The sequence below is a fragment of the Vipera berus genome, assembly GCF_964194415.1.
Source record: "Vipera berus genome assembly, chromosome: 2".
NCBI lineage: Eukaryota > Metazoa > Chordata > Lepidosauria > Squamata > Viperidae > Vipera > Vipera berus.
Window position 1 is genome coordinate 102,775,223 of NC_138203.1, and position 18,097 is coordinate 102,793,319.

The 18,097-nt window shown below is 41.3% G+C and overlaps 1 protein-coding gene across 3 annotated transcripts; it reads left to right on the forward strand.

Annotated features, from left to right (window-relative positions):
* The first annotated feature begins 3,243 nt into the window (after window positions 1-3,243).
* LOC308663412 (C-type lectin domain family 5 member A-like) lies at window positions 3,244-16,936 on the forward strand. 3 transcript variants are annotated; one of them, XM_081319794.1, is made up of 8 exons: window positions 3,244-3,463; window positions 4,293-4,381; window positions 5,137-5,184; window positions 7,312-7,368; window positions 10,468-10,616; window positions 12,168-12,277; window positions 14,513-14,668; window positions 14,973-16,936. In XM_081319794.1, exons 2-7 carry the CDS (start codon window positions 4,303-4,305, stop codon window positions 14,628-14,630), a joined length of 561 nt encoding a protein of 186 aa, XP_081175920.1. In that variant the 5' UTR covers window positions 3,244-3,463; window positions 4,293-4,302; the 3' UTR covers window positions 14,631-14,668; window positions 14,973-16,936. The 3 variants fall into 3 exon arrangements, with proteins under 3 accessions (XP_081175920.1, XP_081175919.1, XP_081175921.1); XM_081319793.1 differs by lacking the exon at window positions 14,973-16,936 and having other exon boundaries at window positions 14,513-14,712; XM_081319795.1 differs by lacking the exons at window positions 3,244-3,463; window positions 14,973-16,936 and having other exon boundaries at window positions 3,798-4,381; window positions 14,513-14,712.
* The last annotated feature ends 1,161 nt before the right edge of the window (window positions 16,937-18,097 follow it).

Sequence of the window (18,097 nt, forward strand, 5' to 3'; positions counted from 1 at the left end):
CCTGCTTCTTTCCGCTGCCTGGCTGGGCTGGCTGACTCTCCCGCACGGCTCGCTTGCCTTGGGATCCAGTGTTGTTTTGAAGGGAGCTAACATGGCGACGGTGCCCGTCTATTGCATCTGTAGGCTGCCCTACGACGTAACCCGCTTCATGATCGAGTGCGACGCCTGCAAGGACTGGTTTCACGGCAGGTAACACAAAGGGATCGGGCCTTTCCTCCCCCCCCTTCCCTCTCCCCCCCGCTCTAGGGCAGAGATCCCCTTCCTATTGCTCGGGGCCTTTCGTCTCTTTGGCTCGCCAGGGCTGGAGCGGCGAGAGCAAGCGGGAGAGGAGAGATGGTGGGCTCCTGGCTGCCACTTCTGCTCTGTGCAGTTTTCCAACAGGCCTTTTTGGAGAAGAGGAGGAGGAGGAGGAGCCACTCTCTCGTTTCCCTCTCTTGTATTTTTTTTTGTGTGTGTGTGTGCGTGTGTGGTTTTGTTTTTGTTTCGTAAATTGTCGAGCCCGGGCATACACAATGGACTCCCCCCCCTCCTTCCCGGGGCTCTGGTGTCAAGGGGCTGCCGGTAGTGGTGGTGGTGAAGGAGAGAGCTATTGTCCTTCACTCGGGGAGGGACGGCGGGAGGACTGGCTGACTGACTCGCTTGTGCTATAAAGGGTGTTTCTCCCCCTTTTTTTAAATTTTTTTTTTGGAAATTATTATTTTATGAGCTCCTGGTTTCTGGCCGGCTGCCTCCCTCCCCCGATCGGGGGTCTTATTGGGTGGATTCAATGGGGAGGGTTAAGGATTTAAGGTTAGATGCTCCCCTCCCCTCACTTTCTCCAGAGAAGGCATGGAGAGAGCAGAACCGAGGGGGGGGAGGTTGAGGAAAGCGGTTCCACAATGTCTGGCTAAGAGGGAAAAGCCAGCGAGCCAGTCCCGGGAAAGATCCCTACCGAGCAAGCGGGAACCGCAAGGACTGGGGCAGCGGAGGCGGCTCCCGGAGAGCCCGCGCTCCGGGCGGTCACTTGCTTCGCGTCTCCTGAGGGAAGGGGGGGGCGACTGGAGCGGGCGTGTTTCCTCGCCTGCTGGGCGCCGCGATTTGCCCGAGGAATGTGTGGGCCCCGAATGGCAGCGTGGAGCAAGGAAGTGGACAGCCAGGGCTTCCCCGAGAGCCGCGGCCACACAGGGTATTCCTTGCCGCGCAGGTTGCTGAAGCCTGGCTCTGACGCCACTTCGCCTCAGCTAGACTCCGGTATGGAGCGAGCGAGCGAGCGAGTCCGCTCCGCCAAACAGGAGGGGGGGCAGAGGGGAGCGATTACTGTCTCGCTACTAAAACGAGGGCTGGCCACTCCGCTGGGGCGAGCGTGCCTGTCCTGCTCCCTTTCTCTTCCAAGCGGCGCTGCTCAGCGGAGACGGCGACGACGACCTCGGAGTCACAGCCTAGGAATGCTAAGAATGCGGGGCGGCTGCCGGCAGTGGAAGGCAGGAAACATCGGGGCTTGAGATCTCGCTTCCCCCCCTCTTCCTCCCTCTCTCGTGCTTTACATACACACACACACACGCACACACAAAAGCACAGAGAATTCCCCTTCCCCCTTGTACAGGAATGAAAGGCCCCCCGAAGGAAGCCCGGAGACCTGCCGCGTTGACGAACACGGCAGCTGTGCAAACGGGATGGCGGCGGTTTGGAGAGTGTGCGCGCACCTCTCCCAAGGATGGCGGTGGCTTTCTGACGCCTCCGGCTGGAATCGCACCTGTTAGCAGCAGCGCCAGGAGCGTCTGCCGGGGCAAACGAGGGGAAGGGCGGCTCCCCCAGCCTCGCAGATCCTCGGGAGCGGCAAGGACCGGGTTTCTGCTCGGAGGGAGGGGGAAGCGCAGCTTGCACGGTCCGGCTTCGTCCTCTGGCCCGGCCCAAACGCCGCCTCTCTCGCCCCCTGTGCCGGGGCCAGGGGCCAGGCTGGGCACGCGAGGCGTTGTTCCCCTCCCGCAGGGCAGCCGCGGAGCAGACAAAGAAGGGAGGGACGTGCTCCCTCCTTCTGCCCCCCTCCGGAAAAGCAGGCGGGGGGCGGGCTTCCTGGCCGGGCTTCTTTGGGATGCTGGCGCCTGAACAAAGGGCGGGAGCCGCCCAAGGTGGGCTGCAGCAACTCGCTTCTCTGCCCCCCCTCCAGGCAAGCGGGGCTTCGTCCCCCGCCTCTCCGGACCTGCCCGCGGCGCTCCGACCCTCCCACTTTTAAAAGCCGCTGTTCTTAGGAGAAAAGCCCCCGTCGCCCCCTCCCCCCTGCGTGCGCCGGCCTGGCCCCGTTTGACGAATGCGGCAGGTCTCCGTACGGGACGGCGCGCACCTCTCCGAAGGGGAGACCCGTCGCCGCGCAGGTGCCTCCCATTTTGCGCATGCACAAAATGTTTTTTGCGCATGCACGTGAGTGGACGCACGCGTGCGCACTTTTTGCGGCTCCCACTTTTTTGTTTGTGCGACGGAACCGGTTCTGAGTGGCTCTTTTCCTTTTTCCGGTTGCCGACCCCTGGGCTAGATCATACTGTAAGTCACTAGTGGGTATTGGAGAAGCCCAGACATAAGGCATCTTATATCTCTTCCCTCTTCGAAAAATGCACAAAGCTACTAACATTGGATGTTCTTGCTTGACAGCTACTGTTTTAACACACTGTACTACTTTCAATTTATTTTAATGTTTTGGGTTTTTTAAAAAAATGTTTCTGGAATAGGACAAGACTCAACACAGTTATGGGTAAACAGTGTTGTTTGTTCCCTTAATTTCCTGTTTTCTATTCAATTTCACAAGTAGATTTTATCAGAGACTTCATTCTGAACAATTTCATAATCTCTGCTACTCAGGCTCAGAATGTGGATAGAGAAGTTTTCTGTTTTTCCATTTGTACAAATAGTAAAGTAGTGATCCCTGTGTGTTTCCCCAGATCCTGTTTAGTATGTCTAGAGTCAATTTCTCTTAATTAAAGATTCCTGTTGGAAGAAACCGTTTCCAAGAGTTCTGTCTCCTTAAGATGTAGATTGAGGTGGGTCCTTACATGCCCAGCACTTTTACAACTTAGTTCTCTTTAAGGCTATATAGTTATGGGGCCTGACATTCAACAGATTTGGGCAGTGTTGATTGGAGAATGTCTAATAAACTGTCTAAAAGTGTTTTCATAGCTCCAAGTCCAAAAATATCCAAGCTATCATTTTATAGTCTGTTCGTAAGTCCATGTCTAGCTGCCAAATGAGTGCTTGAGGGGAAGACTTAGGAAAAAGGAAGTATTTCATAACTGAGACACTGGCGTACATTGTCTATCATCAACTTGTTGACACAAAGGGAGAAGTAGCATAATTTCCTAGGGCTTAAGAGTTGCTTAGCAAGAGTGAGAGTGCATAAATCTAAAGGGGATGAAAAATGTTCAGACAGTCACTTACCGTCTGCTGAAGAATTATATTGGAGCACTTTCTCATCTCTGCAGAATCCTCCCGATAAGTAAAATTTCCATTTCTTCTGGTTTTTTTTCTTTTCTAAAATTCAAATTTCATCAAACAGCAGACTGCTAATTTAGAAACCCAATAATATTACACCATCTGAAAATGCTTCAAGATAAGGATTAAACTTGTTTCAGAGATCTGTTTTGCTTTGGTTTCCTTTTTGGGGCTGAATTTCAACTCTGAAATGTTTGATGCTTCCATGTTAGCTTAAGTCTTGGACTGGAATGTTAAAAATGAACTATTTTTTTAAAAAAATTAGCTGCCTGCAATTAGTGCAGGTTCGCATCCCACCAGGCTCAAGGTTGACTCAGCCTTCCATCCTTCCGAGGTAGGTAAAATGAGGACCCAGATTGTTGGGGGCAATTAAGCTGACTTTGTAATAATGCCGCTTGGGGTGTGTGTGAAAGCCCTAATAAGCAGGCATATACATAGAATGAAGGCTACTGCTAAGGTTGTAAGCCGCCCTGAGTCTTCGGAGAAGGGCGGGATATAAATGGAATTAAAATTAAAAAAAAACAATTCTCATGTAAAATACAGATGTAATAATAAAATTCATACTGCTGAAACCCAAGCAATTTGTTTTGAGTCTCAGAAGTGAATGGAGCTCCTACTTGTTCATGGCCAGCCTAGAGTGGTATGTGGAAAGCCCATCCAAAATGGGCAATTTGCTAGCCCTGTAAATATTTTCACCCACTCTAAAACAACATACAAAACATGGGGGTGGGGGAATGCATTCATTTATTTGTCATTGATTAATAAATTGTACCTCTAGAAATTTATCCTGCTAAAACATGGGGTGTCATTGAATTGCTACTGAAATCTTTCAGATTAACGAGGATGAATTGGCAGCAAATAGCTCCTGGAGTCGTCCTTTTACTAGTCAAGTTCACAGGGACATCTCTATTTTTTGTTTTTTGTGAGTACTGGCCAAATTTTAAATGTTTTTCTTTTTTGATGATTATGTCATTGTCTCTTTTCTCATTTCTTCCTGTCTTATATATATGTATACACACACACACACACACACACACACGCACACACATATACACACGTATGTATGTATGGATATGGATATGTACATATGTATACTGTAAGGGCTTTGGGATTTTGAAATATGGATATGTACTGTATATATATTTGAAAAACTAAAGCTATAATGTATAGTACATACATTATTTCTGTTAGCTTTTTATGCTCTATTGATTTTATTATAAGGTGTTTGATTGTCACGGGCAGCTCAGAATAACTGAGAGCTGGGTAGCATATAAAGTTAATTAATTATTGAAATGTTTTGAGTTTCCATGTTTTACTGTGTTTCAGTACCTAAAGATATAAATAACCCTTATTGTTTGCAGCTAGTTTTTGGTTTTTCAAAGAAGTGATTTATATGCCACAGTCATTCCTCAGAGTGCTTTTTTTATAGTGTACTTTATTATCCCATTGAAAACTAGAGGCAGATTAATAGATAGACTGATATGGAGAACAGAAGTTTTCCTAGGGAAAAGTTGAGATTTAAACTAAGGGCTTGACTCTTATCTCTCTTTTGAACCTGGTTCAACTCCTTCAGCTGACAATAAAGTTGACAAAACAATTGCTTTTACTTCCTATTTTTTTAGCAGAGGTATTGAGGATTTTTTATCAGCTGTTATTTAAAAATACTTTTCTTTTCAGTTCCACAGATCTTTCCGAAGGGGAACATTACTACAGAAAATTCTTCAGGTAACTCTACATAACAATCCAGAGATTTCTGAGATTAGAAAATAACTGGATGTGGGGGGAAGGGGGGATAAATGTACTTTGATTTCTGTTGAGGAAAAAATGTATTATGTGGCATTCAGTGAGGAAAATTCTTGAATGTTCAAATTCTCTTTTCTCAAAAGGAGTTTTCAACATAAAAATATTTTTACCACTGATGGGGGGGGGGAGGATTAAGTAGAAATAAGTAAACCTCATCCAGATGTCTCCAACATTTTGCAACTGCATTGGTAATTAGAGGCAAAGTTCTCAAATGCTTATGCAGTAGTGGAAACAGTTGTGAGTCGTGAGCAATAAATTAGTCCAAAAGATAATAATAATAATAATAATAATAATAATAATAATAATAATAATAATAATAATAATAAAGTTGAAAGGGACCTTGGAAGTCATCTAGTCCAACCCCCTGTTCGGGCAGGAAACCTTATACCATTTCAGGCAAATGGCTGTCCAGTCTCTTGACATGGGTCATTCTTCAGCTAATGGCTTTAGATGACCAGCCATATAGCATGAATTCCAGCAGCTCTTTCCATTTGATTGCCCCTGATTTCCTGATGCTCTCACACATCATCTTCAACAGGCAGATGGATAGTGCCCTCCTTGTATTACTTAATGCATGGAGGAAGTGTCAAGATTCTGCAAGCAGCAGGTCCTAATCCTTATGTCCATCCTACTCATTTGGTCCAACTGAGGTGCAGTGTGTGCTTATTTGCCTCACTGCTCACTAAGGGGATTGGCTGAGAAATGAGGAGATGCCTCTTATGAAAAGTCTCATCTCTGCCTATGATGCAGACTGAGGAATGTGTAGCTCCTGCTTCATGCTAAGATGCTAGATGTGACTACATAGCAGATGAAGGGAACATGGGGCTACATTAAAAACCTCAGCTGTGACTCCATGATCACAGAGAATGGGTCTAAATATAAAGTGCAATCCATTACATGTCATATATAGTCTTCTGCTGTATTGTTCATAAACTGGGTCTACAACATCTAGAGGGAAATAATTAGTTCTTATAAAACCAGGAAGACCAGTTAAGCTCCCCAGTGACAACACCAAATAGACAGCCACAATCCCAATTCTGGCACAGTATTCTGGTTGGTTGCCTCTTTGAGAAGCCTAGGAATTTGAAAATCAAAGAGTTACCTTGATTGGTGGACTTTTGGAATTTGTGATGATGATGACCTCATTAATTCCTTCTACAGATGTTTCTTCATGGAGACTTCAGGAAGCTTTAAAAATTAAAAAAACACCTCAATTTTGGATATGAAATGTCTTAGAATCCTCAAAGTTGTTAATGACATATTAGAATATATTAGCCTTATGATATTTTAGATTTGTTGCTTAGTTAAGATCTGATAGTTACGTTGCTTACACTGTTATTTCCCTCCTTTTCTTTTCCTTATTACACTTTCTCTGTGTATTTGTATCACTTCTTTTTTTTGTTGGTATTATAAGGAATTAAAAACAAATATGCAAAAATCTCTATGCTGGTTGCCTTGCTGAACATAGGCGTATGTGCTTTCTCTGCATGGACTTGGATGCTGTTGATATAGTCCATGGTTCGTTTCCTGAAAAAATATGTTTGAACTTTTTGTGTTTACCTGTTTGTTGCAGCTGTTTTCTTTTAGTGTCAAAAGAAGAGTAGTTTTGCTGAGGAAGGTTGCATGTATGACTCATGATTCCTTTTTTTCATTTTGGATACCACTGAGTATTGATGATGTAAATTCAATTTACATTCAGGATTTTGTAATGTATTGGCCATAACTGTTTTAAATCACTTGCTTAATGTCTGATCACTTGCTTAATGTCTGACCTAGATTTCTGTGTTATATAAGGGTTGCTGTTACTGAAAGCCAGACTTGCTGTCTCCAGGCAGATAATTAGGTTCTGGGCGGGAAACTGTTACTTTAAACCTATTGGTCGCCGCCTAGAGGCTAACCGTATAAATAGCTGTGCAGCAGCCATTAGGGCTCCTTCTGTTCTCAGTTAATAAACTTGTTTGCTGTTTCAACACTTCCTCTCGCTTAATGCCTAAAGAACCGAAGATATAACAGGATGTTAATGATGGATGACATTTTTTTGTTTCCTAGTGTGGATCCCCTCTCCTGAGCCGACCTCTTCCTTCTCTCCCTGGCTTCCTACCACAGGTAAAAAGTGAAATTATTTTTTTCTCTCCTCCATATCTGATAATTAGCCAGGGATAATTGGCCTGGGTCCGGGGTATTTGAGGGAACACCTGCTGCCGGCATCAAATGCCCTTCGCCCAGTGTGCTCCCACAGGGAGGGTCTGCTCAGGGTCCCACCGGTAAGAGATTGCCGGCGGGTGACACCCAGGGATAGGGCCTTCTCAGTGGGGGCGCCTGCCCTCTGGAACCAGCTGCCAGTGGAGCTGAGGGCTGCCCCCGACCTCCGATCATTCGGCCGGGGCCTGAAGACCTGGCTCTTCGAGCTCTCGGGCCCAGGCTGAGGAGAAATTTATTTTAATTGGGTTTTTTTTAACTGTACAGGGTTGGTTTAATCTTTTTTAATTGGTTTTTTAAATTTTGTATGGTTGATTTTTAACTCCCTGTAAACCGCCCTGAGTCCTCAGGGAAAGGGCGGTATATAAATGCAATAAAATAAATAAATAAATAAATAAATTGAAAGGGGAGTTCGTAAAATGATAGCTCTGCTATAGTGAAACTTTAAATATCAAGATAAAGAAAAATAGCTCATGTTTTGGATCATCTACAAGGTTAGGCAACGTAAATTGTGAACTTTATTTTATACAGAGTGGAGAAGACAATGAACTGAAATCATCTTGTGTGAGACATTAAAAATCCCAAATTAGCTGTTTTTCTCTCACATATTTATTAAATTATCATATCTGTATCACAGGGCTAAAAGTTCCCTCTGGGCAATAAATAGATGAGACTTAATATTAGCTACATTTGATTACTACTTAATGTCTTTTAATGGTGTTTTTCATACTGACTCAGACATGTCTATGGAGATTCTCAATCATCCAGGTCATGGTTGTCCCAAAGGTGCTTTTCAAAAGGCAACTGGACATTCTTGGTTTTTTTCCCTTGAAAATGTTTCGCTTCTCATCCAAGAAGCTTCTTCAGGTCTGAAGAAGTGAAGAAGCTTCTTGGATGACAAGCAAAACATTTTCAAGGAAAAAACCCAAGAAAGTCCAGTTGCCTTTTGAAAAGCACCTTTGGGACACTGACCCAGTTAGGGCTGCCATATATAGGCTCTAAAAGAACACACACAACCTCACACACACCACTTTATAGTGGTCATCTAAATGCAACAATTACTCAGTTATTTGGTCATTTCCAAGTCTTTATGTCCAAGATTTTCTGCCAGACACTTTTAAGTTTTTGTACTCTCTGGTATGTGTCATCAATGATGGATTTAGCCAGCTTGTTTTCTGAAAACAATTGTTTTTTACTTTCTTCTACATTATGTGTCTAAAATATTTAAGTTTAGCTTCATTATTAGCACTTCTAATAAGCTGACTCATTGAAATATGGTAGCTTATAAAGGTTATTCATCCAAGATATGTAACAGAATGTCTTGCATTATTGATATCATACAGGAATTGTTTATTGTTGTTGTTAGTTGCGAAGTCGTGTCCGACCCATCGCAACCCCATGGACAACATTCCTCCAGGCCTTCCTGTCCTCTACCATTTTCTGGAGTCCATTTAAGCTCATGCCTACTGCTTCAGTGACTCCATTCAGCCACCTCATTCTCTGTCGTCCCCTTCTATTGCCCTCAATCTTTCCCAGCATTAGGCTCTTCTCCAGTGAGTCCTTCCTTCTCATTAGGTGGCCAAAGTATTTGAGTTTTAGCTTCAGGATCTGGCCTTCTAAAGAGCAGTCAGGGTTGATCTCCTCTAGGACTGACCGGTTTGATTGCCTTGCAGTCCAAGGGACTTGCAGGAGTCTTCTCTAGCACCATAGTTCAAAGGCCTCAATTCTTTGGCACTCAGCCTTTCTTATGGTCTAACTTTCACAGCCATAGGAATTGTTTACAGAGAGAATTTGGTAAAACATCTGAGGGAGCAAACTTCAGAGGTTTTCAGATTAGGATTCACTATCTGTGTAATTCCCATCTCTTTATGCAAAATTTCCTATGTCTGTAGTACGTTCTCCTTACAAGAAAACAGGTTGAACAGATCTTTAAACAGCACAGTCATAAGGGTTTGTTTTTAAGTGTACAAAATCAACACCTAAAAGATTAAGAGAATTACCTGTAACTTTGATTTCCATGGAATTTCCTGCAGGAATATGATAAACATGATAAGCAAACGGTAAACAGTCAATTATTCTGAAAATAAATACATAGTTAATATTCATTAATGCATACTCAAGGTTTTATAGTGTTCCTTACAATATTACAGTCAACTAAAGAAAAGTAAAAGGTGTTTTAATTATAGTATAGTATGGCTGTGTTAAATATTTTTAATTGGAACTTTGGCCCTGAAATTATGTCCTAAAATGCAGGTGTCTGAATTTAGGCTAAGCTAACCGCACATAGTGTGACAAACCTGCACAAAAACATTGAATTATGGAAGTTCTATTGACCTGTTTTGGGCTAGTGACATTTCAGCAGAAACTAAACCTGAACACTTTGACAGCTCTGGATTCCAGATATTTCAGTCAACAGTGGAGTCCTGAACAAGCCTCTTGTGCTACAAAAATCTGGATGGCCACTAGTTAACAAGAAATAGAAAACTCCTTATCTGTTATCTTGTGATCATGTGGATTTTGGCACCTAAGCTCTGGTTACATTAGCTCTACCTGAACTTAAAGCTACCTCTTGCCCTGGGGGATACACATTTTAATTGAAAGGAAGGTCAATGGGTACAGTTCTCCTCCCTTTTTTCACTCACTGAATGTTATGCTGGAAGAAAGGGGAAGTCAGATCAAGAAGCAGGAAGCTACTTAATAATGAAGAACCAGATTCAGCAATTAGATCAGCATCTTGCTCCAATGTGCGACAGAAAAACAGACTCCCAGTCACTATAAAAAAGACATTCTACAAAAAACATTCTCAAGAAACAGCGATGTGTCCTGTAAATAAGACAAAAATGCTTATATTGGTACCAGGAAATAACAATCAAATTCCAATGATAAAATTTAAATGGAACAGGGATTGCCCTACTTAGAGTTTATATGCTTTGTCTTTCTGGCACTCCTGAAGCTGCAACTATTATCACTTTCAAAGTCATTTATTCCTTCCATCTTTTGCTATAGTCAGAATTCCTTTGAAGCAACCAAAGTGGGAACGATTCAGAGGGCATGATTACTTGTTTTCTGAAGAGAAAGCTGCATGGCTGAACAGCCAACTTGAATGTAAAGAATGGAAATCAGACCTTGTGATCATCAACAACTCAAAGGAACTGGTAAGTCTGTGGTCACCTGGGAAGAAACCAACTTCATCTTTGAAGGGTTTATGCTCTTATACCCCTTTAACCTGGGAAAAGAAACATGTCAGGATATTTAGACCATCCAGTGAATGAGTGAGACAGTCACAATCCTCTGACAAAACAGATATAACTTTAGGATTCCAGAGGAAGCTTATTTATCATAGTTGGAAAATGGATTGTAGGATGGAGTATGAAATCTTACATTTTGGATAGATTAACCATGAGTCAAAGAAATCAAGAGTTAGCAAGGCTTGAAAGAAATATAAACTTTGCAGTGAGAGCTATGGGTGAGAGGAATGAGAGCAAGTGTATCCTGAAGAATGCATGGTATACGTCATTGGGTTTCTCAGTAGACGTAGTTTTTACTTGTAAGGAAATTCTAGTTTTGATGGGTACTGTTTTGAACTGGAGAGTGAATGTCACACAGTGTTAACCATTCAAGGTGCACTTTAAAACAGAGGAGTATAAAGTATGAACATACTATTTTAGATCCAAGAGAAACAACTATGGATTATATCTTTCTGTGCTAAGCAAAAACTTCTTAGCATCTGTAAATATACATCTGGTATGTTTAAATTACTTTTAAAATGACCTCTCATAAACGGGAAGGGACCCAGGCACTCTTCTATTTTGCAGTGAACTCTGAAAGGAGAAAAGCTTGCAAATTGATTAGCATCAGAAACACCAGCAATATTTCAACTTCCCAAATCATCTTGAAGTGAATTTGAATACCCAAACAAACCTGTCTGCTTTGGAGATTGATCCAGTGTTTTTGTTTCCCCCCCACCAAAGCAAAACGTGTTTTATGGTCCAAACTGAACAGGATCCTATGAGAAACTTCAGAACTATTTTGGAATAGGACTATAGTACTCTACATTTGTTTCCAGTCAAAATTTGCCTTTATTGGGTGGCTCAAATCACAGTTTCTGGAAGTGATGTGTTTTCACTGGTACATATATATGTGTATGTCTGTTTCTGTATGTCTGTGTATTAGGTATGGTCAACAGATGCATCAGCAAAAATAGAGATCCAGATTTCCCCAATCTGCTATTCCAATGCCACTTTGCCATTTGTTTGTTGGGTGGCTGCTATGGAACAAGTCTGTGGAATCAACTTATTCTCCACAATCTTACAAGCAAAGGCTATCAGAACTCGGAAAACAGCATTTGATTTGCCAGATGTCTGGTATATTGAAAAGAGCATGAAGTTTTAAGCATAATTTATATTTGTTTCCCCACCTATCGCCCTTAGTAAACTATACAGAATTGATTCTTTCATGTGGCACTTGAGAAGCTAGAGATGAAAGTGAACAAGATTCCTGTAGCTTTAAACAGTAAATGTGTGACTTTGGCAGATGCGTCTTCTATAATTTGAATCTGGCAATTTACTCAACTTATATCCTTCATCAGGGTGAAAAAGTATAGGGAATTCACACCTCTCTGTTCAGACTACTTCAGGTTGCTCATGATTGTCATGGCCCTTAAGAAGAACCTTTGATTTTCCATATTTACTTTCCTTTCTCACCAGGAATTTATTACTAACAAAACAGCAATGGCTAATTATTTCATTGGACTCTCCTACTCTGAATCAGCAAAACACTGGGAGTGGATTGATCGCAGAGAGCACAACATGAATCTGTAGGTTTCATTTTTTTTCTCCATTCTCTGTTTTAGGGAGGGATTTTATTTTCCCGATACAGCATGTGATAATTTTATATGTTCTGCTTCGTTGATGTGCAACTTCCTTTTTAAATCTGCATGAAAATATTGCAACTAGCTATTTATCGGTATAAATGTACTTTCTCAAAGGTTTATTTTTTCCCTTTCTTAAACAATAATACGGACCATCTATAGCTCATAGAATATTTACTAGTAGAATCCAATACTTTCCATGTGTCCAGTCTCTAACTCATTAAAGGTAAAGGTAAAGGTTCCCCCGCACATGCGTGCTAGTCGTTTCCGACTCTAGGGGCCGGTGCTCATCTCCGTTTCAAAGCCGAAGAGCCAGCGCTTGTCCAAGGATATCTCCGTGGTCATGTGGTCAGCATGACTAGACGCCAAAGGCGCACGGAACGCTGTTACCTTCCCACCGTAGTGGTCCCTATTTTTCTACTTGCATTTTTACGTGCTTTCGAACTGCTAGGTTGGCAGAAGCTGGGACGAGTAACAGGCGCTCACTCTGTTACGCGGCACTCGGGATTCGACCCACCAAACTGCCGATCTTCTGATATTTACTAGTAGAATCCAATACTTTCCATGTGTCCAGTCTCTAACTCATTACTATTTTTTAAAGGTCTATGTTTTGTTTGCACACTATCAGTGATAATTTGGAACTATAATTGTGTTCATTCACAATTCTGAAGGAGCACTGGCATAGAATTGCATACACAAAACACAAATGAAATACTGCTGCAGCACTTGTTCACTTTCTGTGGGCCTTTTGTTAAAATACGATATCTATTAAGCTCTATGATTTTTACTATTTTATGCTTTTTAATGCACTGGTCCAACACATTTATATTTAAAATTAGGATTTGTCTGTAGCCAATTTCCAGCATCAGTTTTAGATGAGAATTTAATTCTGGAACTCTAACACTTCCATAAAGTTGAGGAGGAGGATAATTTAATGAATGCTGACTTACAAATATAGGTAGTAGTTTGTGGTGAGGAGGCTCTGATTCAATTCTTCCAGAGCTAAGCAACCTCTGTTTCTCCAGAGGCAAATTGTGGTGGGTCTACTTCTTTGCTTTTTTTTTTGTGCAGAGGAGAACAACTCATTTTCATTACAAAGGGGCATTATCATATGGTGAACTTTTGAGGCAGCTAAATCTAGTTGTTATTTAATTAACATTATTGGCCCAGAATGAATTGAGATGTTGATCACTGTGGTTTCAGATGAGTTGAAGTTCTAACAGGAACTGCTTTCTATTGTTTATCAATTCATTTAACTCCAGATAATTTCTTACCGTGCTTCTGGTAAAAAAAAATCAAGAAGAGCTCAAGAATGCAGTCTGTCTTAGCTGCAACAAACCAAAGGAGCTAATTCTGCATTCTGGATAAAATACTTTAATTCATTAGGATTAATTCCCAATTTAATTTATAATCAGACCTTTATTTTCTTTTTGCCTTTAATAAACCAGAACAAAGGGGAAAAAATACAAATAGTGAAAAAAAAAGCAAAAAAGTAATACAACAAAAATGATCTTTTATTAAGGTTAGATTTCTGTTCAGGTTTTGTGCCATTTTAAATCTGCCCTTTATAAAAGCTAATCTCCAATGTTGGCTTCTTTGCATATGTCAGATTTTAGCTTCTTTTTTTCTTTCCATGTTCCTTCACAACCTTATCAAAAATGAATGGTTTGAGTTGTAAGGTTAATATATTTTTGGAGGGAACACCTGCTGCCGGCATCAAGCTCCCTTCATCCAGTGTGCTCCCACAGGGAGGGTCTTCTCAGGGTGCCGCCGATGAAAGACTGTCGGCGGATAACACCCAGGGGAAGGGCCTTCTCTGTGGGTGCGCCTGCCCTCTGGAACCAGCTGCCCGTGGAGCTTAGGACTGCCCCCGACCTCCGCACATTTCACCGGGACCTGAAAACCTGGCTCTTTGAGCTCTCCGGGCCAGGCTGAGAATTTTTTAACGGGTTTTAATTCTAGGGATGATTTAATCTTTTTAAATTTGTTTTTAACTTTTGTATTGGTTGTTTTAAATGCCCTGTAAACTGCCCTGAGTCCTTCAGGAAAGGGCGGTATATAAGTTTAATAAAATAAATAAATAATATATTTTTATTTTGGGTCGGACACACGCTTTACGTTACTAGATTTGTTGAACCAAACTCAGATATTTTTTTTAACAAAATGTGTTCTTGTTGACAGCTTTCCAATTAGAGCAACAATGGATAAAGAGTGTGCTGCTATCGGGGCAGGAGGTGTGAGTCCAGTATCGTGCTATGATGAATTCAACTGGATTTGTGAGAAGACCTATGTTGATTGAAAGAATCCTCTGCAGGGCTGCCTAGGAGTGAAGACTGAGTAAATAGTAGACCTTGTTGATTAATAAAATACTTATATCCTTTCGTGATCTCACTCCTTTATTTACTATAAGCTACTATATTTGCTGCTGAATCAAGATCTTCATGTCATTTTATACTGTAAGGGGGGGGGGGGGAGGGAATGGAAATCATTTCCAAGCTGCAAGGATTTTGCATCAAGACTTTTCTGCCACATTCAAAATGTTTTCCTTGGAGACATTCATTAATATTTTTGCTTGCTTTAATGTACAATAATTGTTTATGAATTTGCTAATATTTTGACACATAATATTTTTTTATTACAGATTTTGATTACAATTGTAAAAACTAAAACAAAGTTAAAGAAAGAAAAAATAGTAATAAAGCACAGAAATACAAGAAAAAAAGAACATGATAAAGTAAAAATACACGAACAAGTGCCTTCCAACCTTCATTACAACAAGTAAAGACAAATGTAGTAACTCTTCAACCCCTATAAGGTTACAAACAGATATCTCTTCATCTCATATCCAATCTCTTATCTAAAAGCCAAGTCCATAAAACATCAACTTTTCAATCCTGGCGTTACTTGCAGCAACACTGATGGCAGGGCTAAGGACCCAGATCATGGGCAAGTACCGCCGTTCTGAGAGAGTGGTAATAAGCTACCTGGAGCAATGACTTAATTCTGTAACAACACACTTTGAATCTACCTACAAGTTGATACAATTAATTTACTAACACACTTTTCTTCAGAGTATATGCAGGTGGTGGAACTAAATCTGCTGTCTTAATTATGGAGCTTGAAGAGCACACCAAGAGCCGTGGTGGCGCAGTGGTTAGATTGAAGTATTGCAGGCTAACTCTGCCAACTGCCAGTAGTTCGGTCCTGACTCAAGGTTGACTCAGCTTTCCATCCTTCTGAGGTCGGTAAAATGAGGACCCAGATTGTTGATGGCAATATGCTGACTCTCTAAACAACTTAGAGAGGGCTGTAAAGCTCTGTGAAGCAGTATACAATTCTAAGTGCTATTGCTGTTGCTATTGAAGGGAGAGTCGGTTGCTAAAGCATTTGTTAAAGAAAGCACTAGTATGAGTCATTTCATCCTTCAGATGGTAGCTTTGAGTAGTTGGAATGAATGTGGGTCTGGACCTACAATGTATATGTTTTCCTAATGCAGTTTGCTATAACGTAGTAATATCTCCAACACCAGAAGATTTTGTAATAAGAATCAAACAAAATGTTTTGTCCTAAAAGAAAGGAAATTGTGCTCTTGATAAATGGATACTGTGGTTTCATTGCCACATCAAATTCAGGAACTAATTCTGCTGTGAAGTCACTCATGGTCATTTCAGAGGAGCCAACAGTTCTCAGATAGTTGTAAAGAATGATAGTTTTGAAGACATCGGATGGGGTTATAATATTTATTTAATTTATAAATGCACATACAGGAAATAATGTGGGAATATCTACTTTAGGCAATCCAATAGCTATCTGCATCCACTCTCAAAGACAGCTGCTGCACTTGAAGAAGACATCAACAAATCTTCAGTAGTCCAAACTATCCATTATAACTATATCAAAGGCATTACAAATCTAATATTTCTTTGTTAATCCTGATTACCTACTGTATATAGCAAATTGTGAAACTAGTCTCTATGGGAAAGCTCATTCCCATTAGTTTTAAAGGCCATTGTAAAATACCACATCAATTTTTGTAACGTTTATTGTTTCATTGTGTCATAACAAAAATGTGCATCTTTACGTGGGCCTGCTAAATAATGTGCATGCTATTCCCATGATGGAATATATAGTTCATTCTTATGCTATGATTACGACATCTCTGTTAGATTGCTTCCTATAAATGGTTTTGTCTGATTAAGAGATCTATTTTGCATTATCCACCCAAAACACCTCAACTGCTTTTCTTGTCTTTCAAAGAAATCATTTTTGTTAGGATAGACCAGGGGTAGGCAACCTCGGCTCTTTTATGACTCATGGACTTCAACTCCCAGAATTCCTGAGTCAGCTATGCCTACCCCTGGGATAGACCAACAAATTCATGTTTTTCCCCAATCTTCCAACTTCTTCTACTTGTGAATCTTCCACTTTATTTCTGTCCTTTGGAAGGGAAGTCACCAGGTTGATAAAGTAGCTAAATTAATCAGTGAGAATTTCCATACAAGATCTTTCCTGCGATTCAGAAACTGCTGCACACCTGCCCAGTCTCGTGATACCATGTGGGATGGAAACAACATCAATTTTCTTCTGGCTCTGGATGGCAACTACCACTGGGTGAATGGACTAAATGAGTTAACAAACTGAATCAGCCAAGTGTTTCTCCCAGTGACGAAATTCACCTTGTCACATCTTTCTTTGTTAGTGGAAATAAATAAATTATAGGTAATGACCTATAAAGCCCTAAATGGCTTGGGTCCGGACTATCTAAGGGAACACCTGCTGCCGGCATCATCTTCCCATCGTCCTGTGCGCCCCCACAGGGAGGGCCTTCTCAGGGTACCGCTGGTTAATGAATGCCGGCGGGTTATTCCCAGGGGAAGGGCGTTCTCTGTGGGTGCGCCTGCCCTATGGAACCAACTACCCACAGAACTTAGGACTGCCCCCGACCTTCGCTCATTTCGCCGGGACCTGAAAACTTGGCTCTTCGATCTGTTTGGTCCAGACTGTGGGGTTGTTAATTTAACTGGGTTTTAGATTTACTCTTGGGGCTTGAATTTAATTTAATTGTTTTATTTGTTTTTAATTTTTTGTATTCATGGTTTTAACTGCCCTGTAAACCGCCCTGAGTCCTACGGGAATAGGGCGGTATACAAATCCAATAAAATAAATAAAATAAAATAAAATAAATACATTATAGAGACACATAAAGGCCCCTTTCCACAGGTCCAATACAAGGAGACCGAAATAGTACATTTAGTATGCATCAGTATGCATATTCTAGGTGGGGGAAGTCAACTTTTAAAAGATCAAATAGGAAACAAATTAATTTTGTATACCCAAAACATGTAAAGTGTAACCATAAAAGGCAAAGACATGTATGAGAAATAGGCCCATTGTTTTAGGTATGTTTATGAGCCCAGTAACCAACCTACTGCTGTCTTTATTTCTCCTGTGAGGCAAAAGCAACCAGAGTTCCTTTTTATCTGTTGGCCTAGTGTGGAGAGCCCTAATTTTGTGTTGCTTTATGTGAATCAGTACCCAATTGGTTCGCATAAAGCAACACAACATACACAACTCAGGATATTAACAAATCACCTTTGAAACATTAAATTGTTAACCTTCTACAGAAGACAGGAGAATGCTTTTGCATGGAAAGAGCTTGAAATGAATGTATGTATATATTTTGCTCTAAATATAGCAGAGTATAGCACAGTAGTTCAGTTTTCCAATGTCTCTGATAGTCGGAGGCATTTATTTTGCTGATTTGAA